General features: G+C 36.9%; 1 protein-coding gene across 1 annotated transcript; it reads left to right on the forward strand.

The window, feature by feature from the left end:
- The first annotated feature begins 12399 nt into the window (after positions 1–12399).
- gas1b (growth arrest-specific 1b) lies at positions 12400–16233 on the forward strand. The gene is made up of 2 exons (XM_049466196.1): positions 12400–12474; positions 13807–16233. The coding sequence occupies exons 1-2, from the start codon at positions 12400–12402 to the stop codon at positions 14704–14706; spliced, it is 975 nt and encodes a 324-aa protein (XP_049322153.1). The 3' UTR covers positions 14707–16233.
- Positions 16234–23306: the final 7073 nt, after the last annotated feature.

Consider the following 23306-nt stretch of genomic DNA (forward strand, 5'->3'; position numbering starts at 1 on the left):
CTATACACAGTACATGCCTTTTAATGATAAAAGTTTTAGTAAGATCATTAATTACAGCACAGGTACAGTTGCGATTTTGACTTGTATCCTGATTACGTAAGGCTTTTACATGTAAACCAATACTACCCGACCTTATATGTGGCATAATACATTTTTTCCCATTTATGGTACATTTGAGTGCTTTTTTGGGGCTCTGATTCACATTCTTGTATTTTATCCTTGACAGCATTCAGCTGAGCTTCAGGGGATGAACAGTATTATGAAAGTAATGATGGTATTCAAAAGCTACATCCTATTATATATTTTAATTTTTAAACATGACAGAGGTTTTCTAGCTGAAATAAACAAAATCAGAGCTAATAAACATTAGCTTTTCTTTTTATAACCTAATAATTGAAGGAGTCCTATGTGTTTATGTTCACTTTGCTGAGTTTTGATCTGAGTTCTGAGGTAAGCCTTTGAATAATGGCTTATTTTTGGCCTCAGTGATCTGTGACTAGAAAGATAAACTGAATAAAATCTGTCGACTCAAGAAGGATTACACAAACAGTGTGAGGTGTCGTGGTGGAAACTGACCATTCAGGCCACCCAGGATGTGTGAAAGGTTCATTTGGATGATTGAACATAGAGTTTGGGATGTACTGTATATTGCTGTATATAGAGTTAAAGGAACTGTCAGAAGCTATGCCAGAAAATGAGTGCATAACATTTATCAAACGGTAAATCATTAACAATATTTTTTTTAATTTTGTAACAATAAATCTTAAATTAAACTAAATTGCCAAGAATTCAGGCTGGAAATTAGAAAACGTCATTGTGTACCTGAAGTTGAGTTCAGGTTCATGTTCTCAGCGGTCGACGTGGAGGTTTATACTGTCCAAATGCTGCAGCTGAGGTTTATAACTGTAGCAGCTGCTCTTCTGATCTCATATTCTCCTTCCATCCCTCAAAGTCAGGAGAAATCTTTTCTCTGTCTCTCTGTCTGCCAAGCCGTTCACTCGTCTTCTCCTTCATCTTCCCCTTCTGTCCACACTGGCTCCACTTTGGCCATTATTCTTTATCCCTGAGAAAGGAGTAAAACAGATTTGAATAGACGTTTCTAATGAATCATGAGCTGTACGCACCTGAGCAAGACACACACTGTGACTTATGGGCACTGGAGCTTTAAGCACTTAGCTCACAAAGGAATAACAATATGGGAAAAGTTTAGGCTACAGTTTTCATGATTGATTACTTTAGAGCATAAAGCAACTCACACCAAAAAACTGGTAATGCTGTAAGCACATTTGCACTCTGTAAAATTATTTAACCCATTAATATTTGCTTGTTTTAATGAATGCATCTTTTCTATTATCAGATATGTTTGCTGGTTTAAAAAGTAAAGCCTAGAAATATATAAAATAATAATTAGTAAAAAATAATCAAGTTGAGTTGAGACTTGAGTTGAGTTCTTCAAATGTAAGTATTTAAGTTCAATTATACAGCTTTAGCAAAAAAAAAAAAAAAAGAAACCACTTGAAAATGTAAGTTTCTCTGATTTTAACCAAATTGAAACAATTTAACTTGTTTTCATTTGACTTGTAATAGCTATTTATGCTTTGCTCCATTTGAACTGCAATGTCAGAATTCTCATTGCAACTATTGGATTGGATTTTGGAAAGATGGGAAATCCTGTGGTCATGTTTTCATAGTGTTTGGATGCACAAAAAATACTGTAAAATGTAATATTATTTCCTGGAATTGCTAACAATGCTTACCTGGGACAATACTAACAATTCTCAAAAAGGAAAAAAGCAGGCATAATATATTGGTTAGATTCACAATAAAACAGTTGTGGTAAACTTCTTTAGTGAGCTGTATTGTTGGAAATCTTTTGAATGAGTGTAAATTTAATGGAGGTTTTAACTGAAATGTTCCCTGCTCTAAAATCCAAGCTCTGGTGTAAGTGGAGCACAGAAATACAGCACAAAAAAGTACATGTACCCAGCTCACATTCATTTATGCTTAGGAAAATATAGTAATAAATACATTTCTTCAGTTTGTACTGAACAGTCTCTCCTGCTTGTGTTTAGACCTGATTTCATGTGTACTCTGTGGAACATGCCTCCTCTTCCTCTCTCTTTCTGCAGGAAGATGCAGGGATTTTCCAGTCAGCTTGCTCCTGGCCTCATCTGAGGGAACAACAGTGTCTCTGTCTAAAGGTCAACCAATCCCTGCCTGTCCCTGCCAGGTGTGAGTGTGTGTGTGTGTAGGTGTACGCGTGTGTGTGTGTGTGTGCTACAGATTCAGGGTCTGGGGGTTAGGGAATTACACAATCTCAATATGTGAATACTGTGGTAGGGAACTGCCTAATATTTAACTGCACCGGGGAATCAGTTCCCGACTTTAAATGTAGCACTAGAGCAATAGAGGGCTGCCTTAAATGCTAAGCCTTAAACTTTAATCTAGATTCCTTTCTCTCTCTCTCTCTCTCTCTCTCTCTCTCTCTCTCTCTCTCTCCATAGTTAAGTTTGGGGGTAATAATATTGCTTTGCAATCTCTGAGTGTTAATTTTTCCCACCTTTACAGCATAATTTGCCTATTTGATTTCTTTCTGTGCTTATAGTCTCCTCAACCTAAACTATCAAAAGTCTGAAGAATGAAAAGGCTTTTGCAAGAAAGAACTGATGAAAACAGCACATCAAGAAATGTAAGCATTTATATGCTTTACAGAATGCCCAATATTCAGGTTTTTGACCATTCTCCTCTATTGCTAATGTAAAAGATGGCAATAATAACTAATCATAGTTAAAATATTAAAGAAATCTTAAATCTTTAACCTTTTGAAAACTAGTTAATGGAGTCGAATTATTAGGTGCATGATTCTATTATTGTGAAGACCAGACTGAAACTGCCAAGATTCATGTGCAAGTGTGAATGATACAGGAAAATAGTGCATGTAAAATAGTCCACAGAAGGAACACTGTAAAAATGGAAAAGGTGAGAAAACTCAAAATTCAAGGCAACTTATATTTTTAAGGTTTGAGCTCAGATCATTTTTTTTCATTTTTCACATATATACAAACTTTTCACCAACTTAAAAATTCATTTTATGATTTTGGTTGACCTAGTTCTGATTACTATCCTTAAGGATAAAATAATTTGTGTCAATAATACAATTTTCATTAATCAAATTTATATAGTTATTAACTGGGAACTGGGAATTTATAACTATTACATATCTATCTTATTGTAAGTTTACAGTAATGCAAATGTAACTGGCTGGACCCAGCCAGCATATAGTCAAACTATATAAGACAAAATTATTATATATTATAAAATTATGATATAAAATCAAAATTGAGGTGAGTGTTACACAGTTCTTGCAAATGTGTAAAAATGAGACCCTATTCTTACTATTAGGACAAAGGAGCATCACAAAGATTTAGTTGTTTTAAGGTAAAACATATTTGTATTGTGTATAACTTAACTCTTCGCAGTAACAGCAGTTTTGACCTATGGTGTCTAAAGTTTTAAAAGCCACTATAGTAATGACTTGCTTGTCGATTTAATTACCAATGCAGCTCAATATACATAGGAAATTAGGCCATGTCTGAACATGTCCTCACGTGGGGCGTCTGCCCCACATACAGACTAAAAGAGCGACAGTCCGTGTCAGTCCAGCTCATGAGCTCTGCTTTAATGTCAGAGGAATTCTAAACATCCACTCTGAATGATTCAGCATATGTTTTTTATATTGAGAGCTTAGCATGGGCCCTCTCTGTGCAGAGCCACAGCCAGGCTCAACAACTCATTCAGAAACATTTGCTTAGGATATGAAAAAGAAAGCAGACGGTTAAACAAACACAGTTCAAAAAAAAAAAGAAAGAAGGGGGAATGGGGGAAATGAGAGACGGTCCACAGCTGTTTCCATTAAAGCAGAGAGAAAGGAATACAACAGCCAAGCTGGAGAGTTTTGGCAGCTCCTGCGTATCTATGTTCTTGCCACTGTGCCATTTGGGAGTTTTTTGGATGAGGCAGGAAGCTGTGAATCCAACTTTTGGCAGCAATGTTCCAATATGTATAATCAGTTGTGACAAAGCTGGAGACGGTCGGCCTGGAACAGCGTGGGCCGACTCATGCTTTCCTTTTCCAAAATATCAGGCTTTCCTTTCTGCAATTGCTATACCAGATTAGTAGTGAAGTTTCCAGTCCAATGTGTTTTTTTGCATGTATTGAAAATGTATATTACAAATGCACATAATATTTCTAAACATCTCAATACATTTTACTATCTTATAAGCATGTAAAGTGTCAATAAAAGAGTAATTCAAAAATGGCTCTAACTAGCCCTGTCTGTAACTGTATCCAGATACTTTTAAAAACTATCCCTCCTTCTCAAGCAGCATTTCTGAAAATCTCCCCTTATTCACGAGAATGCACAAATGGCCCTAAAACCCTCATGTGATCACAACACCTTGCAAAGTTTAATGTCAAGTTAATTAAACAAGCAGACTAATGGCCAATACAGACCTAAATACAGCACATTAGTGAAGGACATTTTCTATAAACAACAAAGATTTGTGTTTAAATAGTAGGTCTCCAAATCGTGTAAGCTCAAAATTTAATCTGTACCAAGAAAAAAGTCTAAAATCTTAAAGAATCTATAATTCGAACAAAATGTGTAATATCTGTAGTTGCTTTTGTGCTAGTCTGTTGTTGCTTTTAAATAGTGTTGACTTTGTCAGGCAAACTATTTCCCACCATTTTCCTATATGAACTCCCCCTAAAGTCAAAGCTAAAGCTGGACACATCTTTTTTATCGTTTATTTTTTTCAAATATTATTTATTTTTCACCAATTACCCCACCCACACATTATTCCTCCCCCATCATTAGCAATGCTCCAAACAAGGAGGGTGAATTTTAGCACATGATTCCTCAGATACATGTGAATTCAGACATCACTACTTTTCAAACTGGCAGAAAGTAGTTCATATAAAATCAGCGTTTTTTAATGACTCAGAAAGGCTTATATTAAAACCCATTTGTCCCACTGGTAATTAATTTGTTGTGGTGTTAGCATGAACTTGTGAATGCCACCAATATCATCTCAGTTATTAAATGTTGCTTAGTACAGTTACAGTTAGCATTCCTATGTTTATTCTGTCAAAATGTTTGGGTGTTCTTAGAACTATTTATTTAATTTTAATTTATTTTTAAACATTCTGGTAACGTCCTGTAACGTCACTTTTTTTTTTTTTAATTTGTTTTAATTTTTTATTTATTTATTTTTTTTTTTGTTTGGTGCATGTTGGCATGTTGGCCCATTTACATAATATTAGCATTAATCTAGCTGGGAATGTTATATAAGAAACGTCCTATTAACGTTTACATTCCTGGAATCTTTTAAAAACTTTGCAAAACATTCTTATAATGTTCTCTGTTAGCTGGGATTTACATATGATTTTTCCAACATGAATTAAAGGCAGTAAATCGTAAATGCTATTTACAACAAGGCTAATTACTGCATCAGTGGTAGGAAATTAAATACTAATATACCATTTGTATGTTAATTCTAATGGTAATGTTTTTTTAGACATCTAAAATCAACCCATGTGTTACTTTCCTATTTAAAAATACATCCATGTGTTTTTTAAACCACATGAACGCATCATGTGAAAAAGGTTTGAACGCACCATATGTACCTAACAAATGGTGAAAGCTTTTACAAACAATCAGCGTTGTGCTACTTCACTATGAAGGGATGTGATTTTTCACACTTTAGTAAAATTAGTATGCAGTTCTAGTTACAGGATTAGTAGTTAATCCCTAGGTGTTAGTAAACTCCAGAATGTTTCAGGCTGCTAGTGGCTTTAGTAAAGCAGTGATTATGAGTACAAGCCCAAATACCTGTCAATTATTAAGGGAAGAGGACTGTTCACACGTGAGGAAGTCAAAAATTCTGATTGATATTAAGATTTCTGTAGTGCAATTTAAAGCAAATAGAGATGGAGAGAAGCTGTCTGGTTAAGCATTCACACTTTCTTTCTTTCTTTCTTTTTTTTGCAAAGGGGGAAGTTCCAGGCCCAGCTCTGTTCTGGCTTGAGGCCAACACTGACGCTATTGGGACAGAATCTCAGCTGCATGCTAGGCTCTCTTGTTTCAAAATGAGGCCCATTAATGAGCATGCAAGATCTACACTTTCTCTAAATCTTTTACCAGCCCTCTCTCTCTCTCTCTTTAATGTTAAATTTAAAGCTAAATGTTTCAAAACAATGTTGCCATATCAATGTTGATTCATTCATCTTTCAAAATCAAAACATAATTCAGCAGTGATTTAACCTGATCCATGACTTTGATTCAACTGTACATTTTTGTTAAAATGTCAGATGGAACATTTTTAGGAAATAAAGCTTTTTCTGAACAGAGCACTGTATTCTGTACTAGGCCACTGTGCTGCTTTGATTCTGACAGATTGCTGTACCCCAAATACACAAGCTCTGACAGCAAGCCAAAACCTACTCCCCCTTCATCCCAATTAGAGAAAGAGATTAGAGGTCCCATTCGAGGGGGAAGGGGAAACCAGAGCCCTCCCAAATTACCCCAACCCTACTCAGAGTTGACATTCCTCAACAATCAGCCTGAGTGGTGCATTTACATCTTACCTATAAGCTCAACTTTTTTTACTGACCTTTCCAAAACACAGCTGTCCTGTTTCACATTAAGACAACGGTGGCACTCACATTCTTACATTTCATGCAATTCTGCAGTCTAACCTCAGGAATGCACGTCGTCTCCACCCAAAGATTTCACTATTTTTAATCTAAAAATGACAAGACAGGATCTTAAGTGAAGCCAAAAAAGATTTACATAGTGATTTGCCCCACAGGATTTGATGCTGACCCAAAACTGATACTAAACTGGATACTAAACAGTTTTACTGCACTTATAGCATGGTTGAACTAGAGTGGTATTTCACCTGACAGTTCTACACTGACAGTTTGCCTCAGGAAAAAACAGACCAATTTTCATTAAGGGGAAAAAATGATGACCTCTGCCAGTGCTGGCTGGGTCACGGCACCACAATAGCTCACAGTTGCCTAGAATACTGTAGTCTAGTGTTTAAAACTTACAATAATTTTATTGTAACGAGAAATTATTCTGAAGTCTTACTCTGCGACCTTAAGATGTTTACCAGTAAAAAGAGGAAGCGTGCTTTCTCGGTTGGGCCATTCAAATGTCAGAGACACACACACAAGTCATTGCTGTTTAATATGAGAGGCATTTAGTGATTCAATTAATCAAATATAAAAATATGAAATGATTCAATTAATCAAATATAAAAATATAAAATGTATACGTGTGGATTAGTGGCTAATTCTTGATTCAGTAATTAATGATTAGTAGAATATAGATTTGTAGCTTTCATAGATCTATTTGTGTAATATATGTTTTAGATTCATAGGTTAAGGCAAATATGTGTTTTAATTGTTGGAAAAGCTTTCTGTTAGCTTTTCTGTTGAATGTTCGTTGATCCAGGGATTCAGACGACACGGAGATTGAGAATGAACAAGTATGATTTTATTTCAGAATTCTGGAGAAGAACAATTACAGGCATGCATCCTAAGACGTTACCCCAGTTCTTCTGACCCTCGGCATTTCTGACTCCATCTATATACCCTCTTATGACGTATACCCTTCTGTGACGTACCTTGTTGCTAGGTGGTTTCTGATTTTTATGCTATCCTTCCAAATATGGTATATCATATTGTTTACTTCATTTTTCCAGACTTCTGAGGAACTTGAAAGTTGTCTTAACCTTTGCTTCTGAGAAAACGTAGGTGTCCAACTTCCCTTGCCAAGGTGACAAGGCATGTCTTAAGGTCAGCAAGGCACAGTTCCTCTTTAGTTCATACTCTGTTTTATTGATAATAATTTTGCTACATTCTACAGTCAGATTAATTAGTTCTACTATACCTACAGTAGGATTAATTAGTTAGTATATTTTAACATAGCTTAAAGCTGCATGTATAATTTTGTTAGACGCAATCTTTAACTGCAAGGCTAGAAAATGTATGTTTTTTACTGGTGTGTTAATCCGGCTCTCCTGTTGCTGACCTTTCCTAGAACGTAGGCGGAAAAGAGGAACTCCTCTAGAGCCCAGGAGCAAAAGAGGAACTCTTTTAGTCTGCTTACCTCTGCGACCTTAAGATGTTTACCAGTAAAAAGAGGAAGCGTGCTTTCTCGGTTGGGCCATTCAAATGTCAGAGACACACACACAAGTCATTGCTGTTTAATATGAGTGTGGATTGTATACGTGAGTGTGGATTGTATACGTGTGGATTAGTGGCTAATTCTTGATTCAGTAATTAATGATTAGTAGAATATAGATTTGTAGCTTTCATAGATCTATTTGTGTAATATATGTTTTAGATTCATAGGTTAAGGCAAATATGTGTTTTAATCATTAGGTAAGCATTAGGTTAAGGTTTTAGCAAGCATGATTATTTTAAGCTAAGCTTGTTATTTTATAATCTTCCACACTAGATAGCATTGCTGTCCTTTCAACATGCAGTTAGCTATAGCTTTAAAGATTGTATAGGAGGGTCCAATATGATTAGCTTTTATCCTAGCTCCTAATAATTTCTTTTCCCACAATACAAGGCTCTTTCTTTCAAGCTTATGGACAAATACGCGTAACAATACATGCTCCAGCTTTTTTGGTGTATAGACTTCTGAAGTATTCGTTTAATTTTTCAAAGGCTTTCACTAGTGGAGTATGAGTATATAGGTGGACGGGGGTATCTCCCTGTTTTATTTAAGTTAGATTTGTTTTTAAAACATGGTGGAGGGTTTGGTCTTGTCGCCCAACAGGGCATTGAGAGTTGATGCTCACACTACAATAATACTGTTCTCATATGTGTCTCTGAGTGATTGGATTACAGTGTATCCTCGGTATGCACTGTACCCCATTCACACCCCATTCACACCTGTTGTCCACTTTGTGCTGTATAATCGAATCACCCAGGATGGATGTTAATGCCAGGTGTGAAGTTGGTCTTTAATTTACTCATATTTACCATTGTTCAGTTAAGCAGTGTTTTCTATGCAAAATTAATTTAATTTGAGTCTAATTGCCAGCTGTGCTACCTTAATACCTTAGACAATTTTTTTTTTTTTTGACATAAAATTTAGTGATGATCTGCTCCAGCCACAGCGCTAAAACACTCTCTTGTAGCTCAAGTATCAATGAATACCATTACTTTTCTTTAATTTGCTTATTAATACTGACTAGTTTCCCCGTTCATTGAGTGAAAGGTAGTAAATGTAGAAGATATGACCTACTCATCGTGCTGGAAATATTTTTCCCTCCATTTTTAGGGCTGTCATGTCTTTATATGGATCTTTACGCATGTGGATTTTGACTGCACGTGTGTGAGCCCCATAAGTATGAACATACATGGCCGAGCTCCTTCTGGCCTGTGTAAATAATGGCTTATGGTGTGTGCAGAAGGCAGTGTGTGGATGGGGCTGTTTCAGGGTGAGAGGAGAAGGGAAGAGGGAAGCAACATATGTTGCAAACAGCTGCTGATCTGCTCTAAAGGGAGCCAAACCAACCAGAGAGGTTCAAAAGAGCCCCTTATGCACACTAATTCACTGGAGACCAAATGAAATGGAGAGGGCTTGTTTTCAAAATCAGCGTCAGCATACTTCAGGAAGTGTATTTGAAAGCACCTCTGTATGTAACTGGATTTACTGTAAATGGTTTTAATGTGTATGTGAGAATTCTTGTGCAGGGCTTACTGGGGCCACATCAGAGTGTTGTTAAATAATTTCCCTCACTTTGCTCTTGCCAATCGTATAATAACACTGTGCATATACACTGACATGCCAAAAGTCATGGGATTATAGTATGTACATTAATCATATTTTTTTACTTTCAGGGACAGCTTGGGAACTCTCACACCTGTATAAGTTTGAGGATATTATCTTGTGAGTGAGATGAATCACTCTCCAGTGTGCTTAAGAACAGGTGGCATAAATTATTAAATGAATGACTTTGAGCAGTAGTAGATGGTTAGTATCGAGAATACATTATAAAAGACATTACCATCAACGGTAGATAGTGCAGTTAGTGGTAATGATTGTGACCAGTGGTGTCTGGATAGAATTGCCTATACAAACAGACACGTTACAGACAAGTTGAATGGACAGTTAAATGTATATTCCTATCAGAGTCATTTTTTGAGCAGATCCTGATTCTTCGCAATAATAAATGTTAGTGACCTGTACCTGTCAGTAATGTGAAAGAATCTGCATGAAATCTAATCTGACCATTCACGTTCATGTTGCATGTCCATAAATTGAATATGTATCCTATATAGGACCAGTATCACCAGGTCACCTGTTGGCTGTAACAATATTTGTCCAGACATAAAACATTGATTCATATAAGAGACAATTAAACACGTTACGTATTTAGTGCTAGTATTTATTGTGGTGCACTGAACTGAGCCAAGTTTAACTCAAAGTGGTTGCGTGGCCTCCTTTCATAGAATTTGAGGGCAATTTGTAAACATTGATGAGAGAATAGCTACAGGCCGCTTGTTTCAGAGGATCAATACTTCCACAACAAATGCAACTTGACAGTTAATTAGCTGTGAAGGGCAACATTGATCAGCTGTTTTTAGCATCCAGAAAGTGGATATAGCTGCAACACTGCTGCTACTCTGCTGCAGATCAAAGTCCCTTCTAAACCCATAGCCATTGTACAGTACTTTATTGCTTTTATTATACTGTTATTAGAAGGGTAAATGCCTCCATTAACCTGATTACTTCATGTAACTGATACATGAACACCATATGACTCTAATGACACTTTCACATGCATTTTACATATATCAAGCTGTCATACACTGTATTATTTTACACCATAACACAGCATTGTATAAACATTCAGTAAAAGCCAGCAAAGCACACAACAGACTCCTTCATTGAGTACCATCATCAGAAATATTGAATTAGATTTGACCAATAGCTAATGACATTAACACCACCAATCATTGATCTTCGTATTTGCGTCATAATATTGTGAGCGAACAGTGGACTCATTTACTCATTTTAATAAAAAAACTCTATCAGGGTGAGTCAAAGGTGGCAGGATAACCTTTTATGAATCAAATTATGAAGGATTTTAAGAGCTGAGATTTCTTCCCATTTTCTTTGGAACCTATCAGGTCAGGCTTAAGAAATGGTCTGTGAATGTATGTCTTAATAATCACGAAAAAGCAAAGTAACGAATCATACTGTGATTTATTATATTAGTCGTTTGATCTTAAAATTAATATACTATTTATCAAAGTTTTATATATATTTATCATTGTTTTATTTATATATAGTTCAATTCAATATATTGAAAGATTATCGTGACAGGCCTACCAATACTAGTTTTATACAGTGCCATGGACACAGAAACTCTTCTTATTTAAAGATTTTGTAACATTTTACTTGGATGGTCTATTTGATGGTTTCATTGATGCTCAACTGACATTCAACTGCAGGTCTATAAAATTCAGTTGAATTGAAAGGTGAAAGTAAAGGATTCTCTATTGAAGGTTTTACATTCTACTCTAACCTAAATTATAATCTTAAAATTTTAGGATTGTGTTTAGGGTTAGATTTAAAGTTAGTTTAAGGTTAGATTTTAGGGTTAGGTGCAGGGTTAGATTTTAGGGTTGATTAATGGTTAGGGTTAGGTGTAAGGTTAGATTTTAGGGTTGATTAATGGTTAGGGTTAGGTGTAAGGTTAGATTTTAGGGTTAGGTGTAGGGTTAGATTTTAGGGTTGATTAAGGGTTAAGGTTAAGGTTAGGTGTAAGGTTAGATTTTAGGGTTGATTAATGGTTAGGGTTAGGTGTAGTGTTAGATTTTAGGGTTGATTAATGGTTAGGGTTAGGTGTAAGGTTAGATTTTAGGGTTGATTAATGGTTAGGGTTAGGTGTAAGGTTAGATTTTAGGGTTAGGTGTAGGGTTAGATTTTAGGGTTGATTAAGGGTTAAGGTTAAGGTTAGGTGAAGGGTTAGATTTTAGAGTTGATTAAGGGTTAAGGTTAGGGTTAGGTGTAGTGTTAGATTTTAGAGTTGATTAAGGGTTAAGGTTAAGGTTAGGTGTAGTGTTAGATTTTAGAGTTGATTAAGGGTTAAGGTTAAGGTTAGGTGTAGGGTTAGATTTTAGGGTTGATTAAGGGTTAAGGTTAGCATTAGGTTCTATTTTGAGTGTAGTTGAATGTCAGTTGAGCATAAACGAACCAATAAAATGGTAAAGTGTCACCAAGGCTTTTTTCAGGCTTACTATGTTAAAGTTTTCATTTGAATTTTTCCTAAATCCTACCCCTGTGCTGCCCATTATAACTCTGAGTCTATGCTGACCCCCATCCCAACCCCCAAAATCCATTTCAACCCATTTGTCACGCTCTGTCCCCGCCCACCTGGTGACGTAGAGAATCACAACAACGCTGAGCACCAATAGCAAAGGAGCTTAATTCTTCTTCGGAGACCCAGAGAAACAAGAGCAAACTCTCCCAGTGCTGAGAACCAACCCTTCTGACTGCACTGCAGAGAGTGGACGAGCTGCTGCACCGGAGAAGACTGAGTAAACTCTGATTTTGAGGATTAAACTGCGTGCAAATTCTGCTTCAAGAGACGGAGAGAGGTTAGAGGAGGTGAAGAGAGGATCTGTGGGAACTGTAAGAAGAAGAAGAACAACAAAATCCCCCCAAACAACTCCACAACAGACTGGCAAGCCCTACAGCTCTCCAATCTCGAGAAAACCACGGATTTCTGACGTTTTGAAAAGCTCAGCTGTGGAAGTTAGGAGAAGGAGGACCACATTTGAGATGTTGGAGTAAGTTGTGGCGCTAAAGACGAGGGTGGAGTTTTACTTCAGTATGGATGAGGGTTTTCAGTGGAGAAGAACCGGGGGAACTCAGCAGTTGATGGAGGAACCGAGGACCCCCCTCACTGACTAAAGCCAGACTTGTGGGAACAACAGTAAAAAATATAGGTGCATAGCTGGGTCACTATAAGTATAATGTTCCTTTTGTGTCCACAGTATTTTTGTTTAAAGTTCATACAAACACTGTGTTAAAATATATTTTATTATTATTACTAATGTAGAAGAATGTTAACGTCCACTTTAAATTACATTTTGTACATTTTATATAGTTTTCTTTGATGTAGAGGTGTTTTTTCTGATTAAGTTATATAATTACTTTAGGTACAAGTAAAAATTAAAACATTTAAATTATTCGTTTATCTGTTTTCATAATGCTATTCAAACATGTCCAAGAATTCCTTGTCATCTTAAAGTAACCGCCCCTTTAAGAAAGTAACCTCTGACGTCAGTAACATCTCAACCTTCATACTGTTGTCTTTTCAAGGGACTGAAAACACTTGCTGCATGTTCAGCAATTAATAACATTAATTTCACTTCATTTTCACGTCATTGTCTCCATGCATAGCTGAGGTAAAGCTTAAACTTTCCTTTATGTTGTGGTAAAATATAGAGGTAATTATAATAATGTTGAAACATCAAAATCAAAAATGTACTTTGAATCTGAACAAGGTAAACATAAAGCATTCAAAACTCTTTAAAATGCAACTCTAGGTCAAATCACATTTTCATTTTCTGCTAAAATTGTCTTGGTGGTTAAGCTGTTGTATTTTTAAGGCTTTGAGAGCCAAAGGAACAGTATTCTGATAATGACCCAGATGCCATTCAAACATTCAAGTATTACCCTATTAACTATGACAGTTTAAACTTTCTTAGGTGGTCCCAGGATTTCTAGCCTCACCTCCCTGTTTAAAGCCTTCATCCATGGCTAACTTTAGTGTCGTTTACCCTGTTAACGGTAACAAGTGCTTGGTGAACAAGCGGCTGTTAACCTGGACTGTGGTTCTGTTTCTGGTGTTTAATGTGATAGTGACTGTTGTATCGTCTTCCTCCACCTCTGGACACCATCAGCCTATTGTGTGTTGGCAGGCGGTGCTTCAGTGCCAGGCTGACCCCGACTGCCGCTATGCCTACAGCCAGTACGCGCAAGCATGCAGCTCCGTACTGACCGGCCGTCGACGATCGTGCCCCAGCCACTGCGTATCGTCGCTTGTGCAGCTGAACCTGACAGCAGGTGGGCCAGCCCTGGAGCGCTGCGACTGCGCTCGAGATGCCACATGCACTGATGCCAAGCGTGCCATCGAGCCCTGCATGCCAAGGACCAATGGTGCAGGTGCAGGGGGCTGCACAGAGGCACGCCGCGAGTGCGAAAACGATGCACAGTGCGCAGAAGCTGTGCGGGACTACCTGTTGCATTGCCGAGGCCTGCTCGGTTTCACTGGAAACGACCGCGAGGGGGCGTGCACGGACGGTTGCCGGAGGGTAATAGCACGCATGCGCACCATGCCCAAAGCGCGCCCTCTGGACACATGCGTTTGTGATGGTGCAGAGAGGAACATCTGTGAGTACGTGAAGGCAAGCATGAGGACGCTGTGCTACGGACCGAGAGACGCTCTGTACGCCGGAAGTGGCTTCTTCTCAGACGATGAGGATGATGAGGGGGATTATGTGGAGGAAGATTATATTGAGGAGGAGGAGAACATGGCGAATGTTTGTGGAGGAAACTTTGTTTTGGTGGCCATGGCCACAGTTTTTGGTCTTACGAGTGTACTTTGATGGAATCACAGGCATACCACAATACAATGTTATCACGATACGTTGCCCAAAATAACGATGATGTCAAGATACTGTGATGCTGCGATACTCGCAATATATCGCAACTCAATTCCCTGTGATGTATCATGGCATCTATGTAACTGAAGAGGATAAAGTACTTCTAAACCAATATTCTTTACTGCAAGTTTTCCTCAATACATTAGAGGAAAACTATACACTTTATACATACATTACATTAGCGCCTTCCTGTAGAGTAATGAAGCAGTAACTTTAGTAAGCCAAATTGGGGAGCAAGTCTTAGGGAGTATAGAACACCTTTGTTTCAATACAAATATTGACATTTGAAGCCAAACACAAACTATACAATTTATTACAATATTGATATTGTGTCCATCCCCTAACCAGTATAGCTCTTGCTCAGCATAAATAATGTTTTCGATTGATTTTCATGGTTTAGCCGGTCTACTAGAATGAACAACCTCACCAAGTGAGATAACCAGTATGACCAAGTTGGTTCACTAGTCTGAACAGCATGACTAAGCAGGTTGACCAGCACAACTAAGACCAGCATGAGCAGTTACACCACAATGATTGTCCATTATTACCGCTAAGGCAAAGCATCACCAAAATAAAATGCAATAAAATGAAATACACTGTGCTGGTCAGGATCTGGATAACCATCTAGCTAACCACCATACAAAAAGTATTCTCCTGTGTGACCAGCTTTCAAACCACTTTGAAAAATTATTGATCTACTGTAACAATCAAAGATGAACTTAGACCACATAAAAGCAGCATAATGGGGAAGTTTGAGATATGATTAGACTCTGTGGGTCTGATTATGTTACAGTAATGTGGTCTAAATAAGGGTCTCATTTTTTGACTGCTTTGACTGAACATCCATCCGAAACTAGTTGTAAAAGAATTGATGCTGTAGTAGTTAAGAATGCACAACTTGCTTTGCCAATACTCTTTAAAAAAATAAATGTGCCAAGAAGTGTTTTCTGAGTGATGCAGTTCCTTAACTAAAAAGTATTTGAAAACTCACCTGTCTCCTTAGATACTGGTGAATTTGAACCACTGGACCATTAAGAGCTTGCTGTAATTTGATTACCTGGGAAACAATTATTTTTGTAAGACTACTGACCCCCAACTAGATGTTAAGCAGATCAGTATGTTAACACATGCAAACCTGAAGCTGACTTAAATGTTGTCCTTGGAAAATATTTGTTCTGCAAATACTATTGTAAAATATGTTGTTTTTGAGAAAATATGTGGGATACTTCAGGACCTGGACTGAAAATCTTGTGTAGAATAATGGAATACATGCACCACCAGATATTTAAATTATTATGACTGAGATAACTGACTGAGAATATTGTTTTATATACGATGAAATGGAAATGGAAGTCTATTTTTGTATGGCATGAAGGACAATAAGGACACAAGGTTGCTATGAATGATGTTCTTGTGATATAATGTGCAAATGTTATTTTTAAAGAATGAAATATAGTAATGTGGTGTAAATGTGGGTCTCGTTTTGTTTTTATTTAAGTCAATGCATTTTTAACATTCTTTCTAAAACAAATTCAGATTATATATACAGTATACTATACATGCAATGGTTGTGTTGCTTTTATTGTAACACTAGGGTAATTTTGCAAATGTTAAGCATTTTCCTGCTGTTTTTATAAAGCCACTTCATCACATTACATTATTATTTCGGGAGAAGATGGAATAGTTTGTGTTTCTTGTGTCAGCCTTCATTTTGCAAGTATCTAAACTTACATGTATTGTCTTAGTGTCCTCTGACATTATGTAATGGTAATATTTGTAGAAACATCAGTATTAACATGCAGATAAATACTATTTAATATCACACAATATTATTCACATCTGAATATTTAATATAAACAGTTTATATTATATTTTATATGCAAGTGCATTCATAGTCTTAGATTGGTTTCCACCCTCCCAGGGTAAAGTCACAGATTTTGGGGCTTTTCTAATGACATTGACACTCAGTGGCTGCAGAGCTTCAGCATGATTAAATTAGGTTGGTTGCCTCAGCCTTCTGAGTAAGAAAAGGGCTATGTTTGTATGTTAATGCACTTGACCTTGTAAACACAACTGTTTACAGAAGCAGTAAGTGTTACTTCCTGTTCTGAATGCAGAGGGCAGGGTGGAGGGGTGTATTTGAAGAGGATCCGTCAGAAGCAGTAGCTGGGCGCAGGCTGAAACGGCTTATTTGTCCTGGGCTGGAGTGTTTATTTAAAGTCCTCACTCACACTGAAGGGGGAAAACTGGCTTTGGGTGAATGAGGTCTCAAGTGGACATCACACATTTAATCTGTATGGCGTGTGTGCATGCATGCGTGTGTGCGCATGATTATTGCTTTAAGATTTAGACATTTGGCCTTAAAATTATTCACTGGAATCATGATTTAAAAGATGTTTACTTTATAAAGTTTAACTGGATTAACTATTTTATGTGAACTGTGAAAGTGTAATTTTTTTTTTTATATTTAAAGAATGTTTAAGTAAAAAAATCTTCTTATTATCTTCTTATAACTACATGCCAAATTTTATTGTTATTTTTTTTCTTTTAGTAAATTCTATTTAATCTTAATATTAGTAATTGAGTAGGATAATTTCCACAAATCTTTATTATATAGTAAATATTATGAAATGACAATGCAGGTGTTAGTGTTGTTAATGTCTCATTTTAATGAGAAATCAAAGTGTTGACCCTGGCTGTTTAAAGGGTTAAAACTATTTTAAGTCCCTTGAATACTTTATGTAATCCAACACTTGATTACTGTCATAATTAACATTTTATAGGTCCTAAAACAGAACCACGTGGGTCTCCACACAATCTCATGAGCTAAATGGCAATACGGGAACCTTTCATTTTAAGATTATTAACAAATTATTTAAGTGTACTTACTTTTACAAAATCTGATGATTTTAGCAAGTTGCATATCTCCTAAGTTTGCATTACTGATATCTCCATGTTCACAGTAGCTCTTGTATCAGCAAGGACCAGACAGACAGTCTGATTGTATAATGAATATACAAATGTATGTGGTTGGCAGGAATGGTAGCAGAAGCACACTAATCACATTTAATATATGCCATTTTCTTAAGGGCTGCTGCTTTAATTAATGTATGATTGAAAGGTTAAGTGATACTTAAAATGTAATTTATAAAAATGATTGTTTTAACTAACCTAACCAACCAAATCAAACATAGGTATTTCCTTTGAATTACGAACAAAATGATCCAGGTCTATGTAAGCTTGTCATTTAGATTGTGTGTTTCTCATGTCATGAGAGCTGTAGAGATCCAAGATGGCCCCATTGAGAGTGACAGAGGGAGGACAAGAGTCCTCAGGCTTAATGAATAGAGGAGAAGTCGAGTGGGGCTTGTGTTATGCTAATGGTAAACACACAATGGCTGGGTCACACAATGACCCGGCACTTCATTCATGCTGACACCTCCTCCATAAGGACAGCAGGGAAAGTTGTTGAAAGGGCATTGTGATCAGGAGGGCATTATGAGCGGGAAGGTTTTTTGTAAGAATTTTTAAATTTTCATGATTTAAATATATAAATGCATTGTTTTTTATAGTATAAGTACCTGTTCTTCTGCTGCAGTCACATTAGACATTGGCAGTTTGCATCACCTTGTGAAATTAGCATGAGTAAGGCTGGACTGAAATATTTCTCCCAAGTTCCAAAAACTGTCATTTTGAGCATTTATTTACAGAAATTGAGAAATGGCTGCAATAACAAAAAAAAAAAAGATGCAGATCTTTCAGACCTTAAATAATGCAAAGAAAACAAGTTTATATTCATAAAGATTTAAGAGTTCAAAAATCAATATTTGGTGGAATAACCCTGGTTTTTAATCACAAATTTTATGCATCTTGGCATGTACTCCTCCACCAGTCTTACACACTTCTTTTGGATACCTTTATGCCACTCCTGGTGCAAAAATTCAAGCAGTTCAGCTTGGCTTGGTGGCTTGTGATCATCCATCTTCCTCTTAATTATATTCCAGAGGTCTTTAATTTAGTAAAATAAAAAAATATTTTAAAGTGATCTTTTATTTTTTTCCAGAGCTGTATATGGTGTGATCAGGGCAGTGAGTGATTCGTGTGTTAGCTGCTTTCAGCTAAGAGCTCATCTTTAGCAGATTATTAGCAAACACATATTGTTAATAATTATTATAATTAGTAGTATTTTACCATCGCTTTAGTTACCATGTTAGGCTACAGTTCGATTTTCAGACATCTATTAATATTCTGACCACTGATCTGGTCACTGGTTTTCATTCCAAAAATCTGGTCTCCTTAAAAAAGGATAGTACAGTTTCATATCCATATTTAGATAGTTTGCATTCACTCTGGGTTGGGATAACATAAATTCAGAATTTTCCATATACAACCTTTTAGTACACTTGTATTGCATTTATGTGAGGAATAACTATCCTGTTAAAAATCATACCAGATCAGATAAATCATTTAACTTTTGCTAATGTACATTATGGAAAATCTTACGAAGAAACCTTGTTTACCTTGAAATGTATTGACAAACACCTAATAATCATGATTACTTACCATCGTATGAAAACCTTGTATTTTATATGCATTAACCAATACTTACACCACATTTGATCATTTTATTATTCACATATTATTCACACATTTATACTAACACTATATTTAATCATCTTATCACTCACAGTATATTTTTTACACATTTATATAGAAAACTAACCTCTAACCACACATATAGTAAAACATTGTTTCTAACCAGCATGTGACATTGAGTCTGACAGACAGGATACATAACATAAGGGAGTTTGCTAACGTATGGGAACCTATTATATGGCTGACTAATCACGCGCCACTGACACCCCACTGAAACACATTGTGTGATTGCATGTTTTTCTCACTAACAGCTACAAAATCAGCAGATAGTGCATTCTGCATGACCTAACTTAATACAAAGGAGGCTTCTGGGCAAACAATACGGTCTTTCTCTCTCCGTGCACGTAAAGGCCTTCACCTGTCAAATGAGGGAGGACATGCGCACGGGGAGTGCAACACTGTCTAATTACTGAACAAAGCCGTGCTGTTTCTCCAAGGCCAAAAACACCAGCAAATCTTGAGCCATCAGCGAAATCTTCAGCGCTAACACATAACACCATGCATGCTGACATAAGATGATTTTAGCAACGCCTTATCACCAGGTCTTCACGTCATTTTGGGTTTAAAACATGGAGTCAGATCATTAGAGGTTCAGAACATTTGTTGAAACTGGTCATTCACCGATCGTTTCTGTGTTCTCCTGGTTCCAGCTTTTCTGTAATAAATACTTGTTTTGCTTTCAACTTCACTCCATCTGTCTGAGACTCCTCTATTCAGCGAACACGTAAGGGAGTTGTAGCCCGGACGAGAGGTGGGGGTAGCCCACCTCACATTTTTATTTCTACAACAACATATATTCTTTTTATTATAGACAAAGAGATTTTAAAGCAGCATGATGTATAAGCAACATGTCTTGTTTTTTCTCTTTCTTTCTTTAGTTTTTTATAGAAAGCTGAAGAATGGTTTTGATCCAACGCTTGCTTTTGTCAGTTTATCTTAGTATTACATAACCATGACTGATTGTGCTCCTCTGTATTTTTCAGTCAACAGTAATTGTTAAGGTGAAATGAATACAACCCTTTCTGTGCCAGAGTTTGGAAATTCCACAAAGCTAGATTCTCGGATTTGGGCTGCCATGTTAAATCAGTCAATTGTGGCTTTCTTTAAGAGTGAGTCTCTTTGAAATGAGGAATGTGGAATGCTTATCCAGTTCAATGCTTAATTTTGAGTGATTGGTGCAATAGACAGAAACATATAGGGGCTGAACACAGATAAATAAGAATATTGTACAGATATTGCACCGTATTTTCAATATTCTAGTATATAGTATACAATAACAGTAAATAGTCCCACAATGTTAAAAAATATTTACCATGCACAACAAAACCGTTTGATACCACATCTCCCTGAATGTTTTATTGCTGTTGCAACTTTAAATATATTGTTGATCAGACATTTGTTAAGATTTGTGCTCAATCAACTTAATCAATGACAAAAATAGTCATTCCAACTTTTTTCCAACAGTTGGATATTGGAGTATTTGAGCCTAAAATGTCTCCCAGATATCTAACATACACCCTGAATGACCAGAGTACATGTAAAGACCCTGAAAGCCTGTAGAAGCTTAAGAGCACCACATCGTAAAAGTTGTCTTCACAACTTAACACCGCCTGTGTTTGCGATGATGTTTTTCCAGGCATGCGTCCCTCCTGTTCAGGAAGGGTGTCGTATCTGTGTGGGGAACCCATAAACAACATACCACGAGAGTGGGCCTAGTGCCATGTGGTTTAACACCTCCTCCAAGGCACTATTCAGCCAGAGGCCAGAGGGTAAACAGAGTGGCTCTGCGTGTAAACAGCCAGAGAGAAAGGGAAGGAGTTGACGGGGAGTGTTGATGTACCAGGCCTGTGTGGCATTTTTCAGTTCGGAGGCTATAGCGTTGTGTAAGCTGTGGAAAGAGATTTTGTCAGCAAGGTCAATAAGGGTTAGGAGGGGGGGAGGAGGGTCAGTAGAGCAGCCTCTATGAAGGTCAAGGCACTCTTAATGATGCAGATAAATAAAGTAAAAAAGGAAGGGATTCTTTTACATTAATAGAACTAAAATATGAAGTTCCTTTCACAAATGAAATTTAAAACTTTACTGTGAAAACACAAGTCTTTATGTTAACCGTGTCCAGAAGTGGTATTGACAGGTAGCTGAGGTAGGCCCACTTTTCTGGAATGTGTTGCAGGTCTGAAATGCAGTATGCTTTATTGTTTGACAAAATCTTATGAAAGTTTAAATACTTATTTCTTGGTTCATGTGACCAGTAGTGTAAACAATTCATGGCTTGAATTAGTACGGAAAAATAATGAAGAACTTCCCCAATGAATAATAAAGAAATGTTGAGAATTTTAATTCCAGTTTAAGTGCAGAATGTATGGGTTTTACTCTCTGTATCTTCAGGTTGAAGAAAAGGGAAGGTGTGTGGAAAACCTAAAGAGAATCCAACAGAGTGGGGGAGGGGTGAGAGACAAAACTGGATGACACGGGGCATAACTTAATTTCCACGCTTCTGCCTCAAATGGCTGTGCCATGAACTCAAAGGGGTTAGAATGTTTAGATGATACCCCCCCCCCACCCTTTTATTCCCACCCTTTCTCTTAGGAGGGTTCAGGCCTGTCCTGTTTGATTCTTCATGGTGTTGCAACATTTATAAGACCAAACATTAAAATAATAGTAGTGTGAATAATTTAATACCCTTTAATTATCTTTCATTTAAAAAGAAAGATAATTCATTTAATATAGACTTTTAATTGCCAGTTACCATTAGCTTCATAATGAACTGTTGTTTTTGTATATGTTCTTTTTGATATCACAACAGTATAATGCGAGTAAGATAATATATCAATATTCTATACTAAATCTGTTACAAATGATAGAAATGGCATATAATTCACAACATGTGTGTAAACACTAACTCATCCAACCTTTCTTCTACATCCCCAAAGCTCCCCACATGTGGGTCTAGTATTATTTATAGTTAGCAACCAACGCCTGGTTCGGTAAATGAATCAGTATTTAATGATGTTAAATGTCGGGTGAGCTAATGATGGAACCTAGAACCATACTAGCTCACAAGATCTCAGCTACTTTCTTCATAATGAGAATATTTTGTAACTAAGTACTGTAATCACACGTTCTTCTATCTGTTCTAATATGATATGGGGTTTTTAGAAGCAAAACACTTTTCTTGCCAAAATAAATGATTTCATATCAGACAAAACACAGAGAACTTCACTGCATCCACCCATGGCATCATCTGTTATGGTATGAATAGGCCATGATGGCTTCAGGATCAGGGTGTCTGAACCTATTACCATAAGTTGATGCTCCAAAGCTGGAGGCCTATTGAAACTGAAAAGAGCTTCTCAGGAGCTCAATAGGAAGTTCTGAGTGCTACTCTATTAACCCGACCCTTGGGGACCCTGGAAGAGAAGAAAGCAAGCCATCCACCTAAGCTTTCCTATCTGTCCCTTTTAAACCATTTATCAAAGGAGAACTTGCTTTTTTAAGGCTTTTTACTGGATAACTTTAGGTCTGTGTAAATAAATTAGGTCTGTTTAAATAAATTAAACCTGTGCTGAAAAGTAAGACTGGGGTCAATATTCAAGTTTAGTAAAGCTTCTTTAATCAATAGCACAACCTGTTAGTCTGAATTAGCAAATTGTGCACCAATCAGCCATAAAATTGGCACTACCTGTCTAATATTGAGTCTATCTCTCTTGTGCCACCACAACTGATCTGACCTATCAAGTCATGGACTCCACAAGATCTTGGATGGTGTCCTGTGGTATATGGCATCATGACATGAGCTGCAGATCCTTAAAGTTGTGAGGTGAGCTTCAGTTGAGCGGTTTCCTTTCTTGGACCATTATTGGTAGGTACTGACCACTGCATACAAGACC

This window comes from Astyanax mexicanus, chromosome 1 (genome assembly GCF_023375975.1).
Source record: "Astyanax mexicanus isolate ESR-SI-001 chromosome 1, AstMex3_surface, whole genome shotgun sequence".
Lineage (NCBI taxonomy): Eukaryota > Metazoa > Chordata > Actinopteri > Characiformes > Acestrorhamphidae > Astyanax > Astyanax mexicanus.

Coding starts and splice junctions, on each gene's coding strand:
- gas1b (XM_049466196.1), top strand. CDS start 12,400: ATGCTGACCCCCATCCCAACCCCCAAAATCCATTTCAACCCATTTGTC. Junction 12,475..13,806: donor GTCCCCGCCCACCTGGTGAC/GTAGAGAATCAC, acceptor AAACTTTCTTAG/GTGGTCCCAGGATTTCTAGC.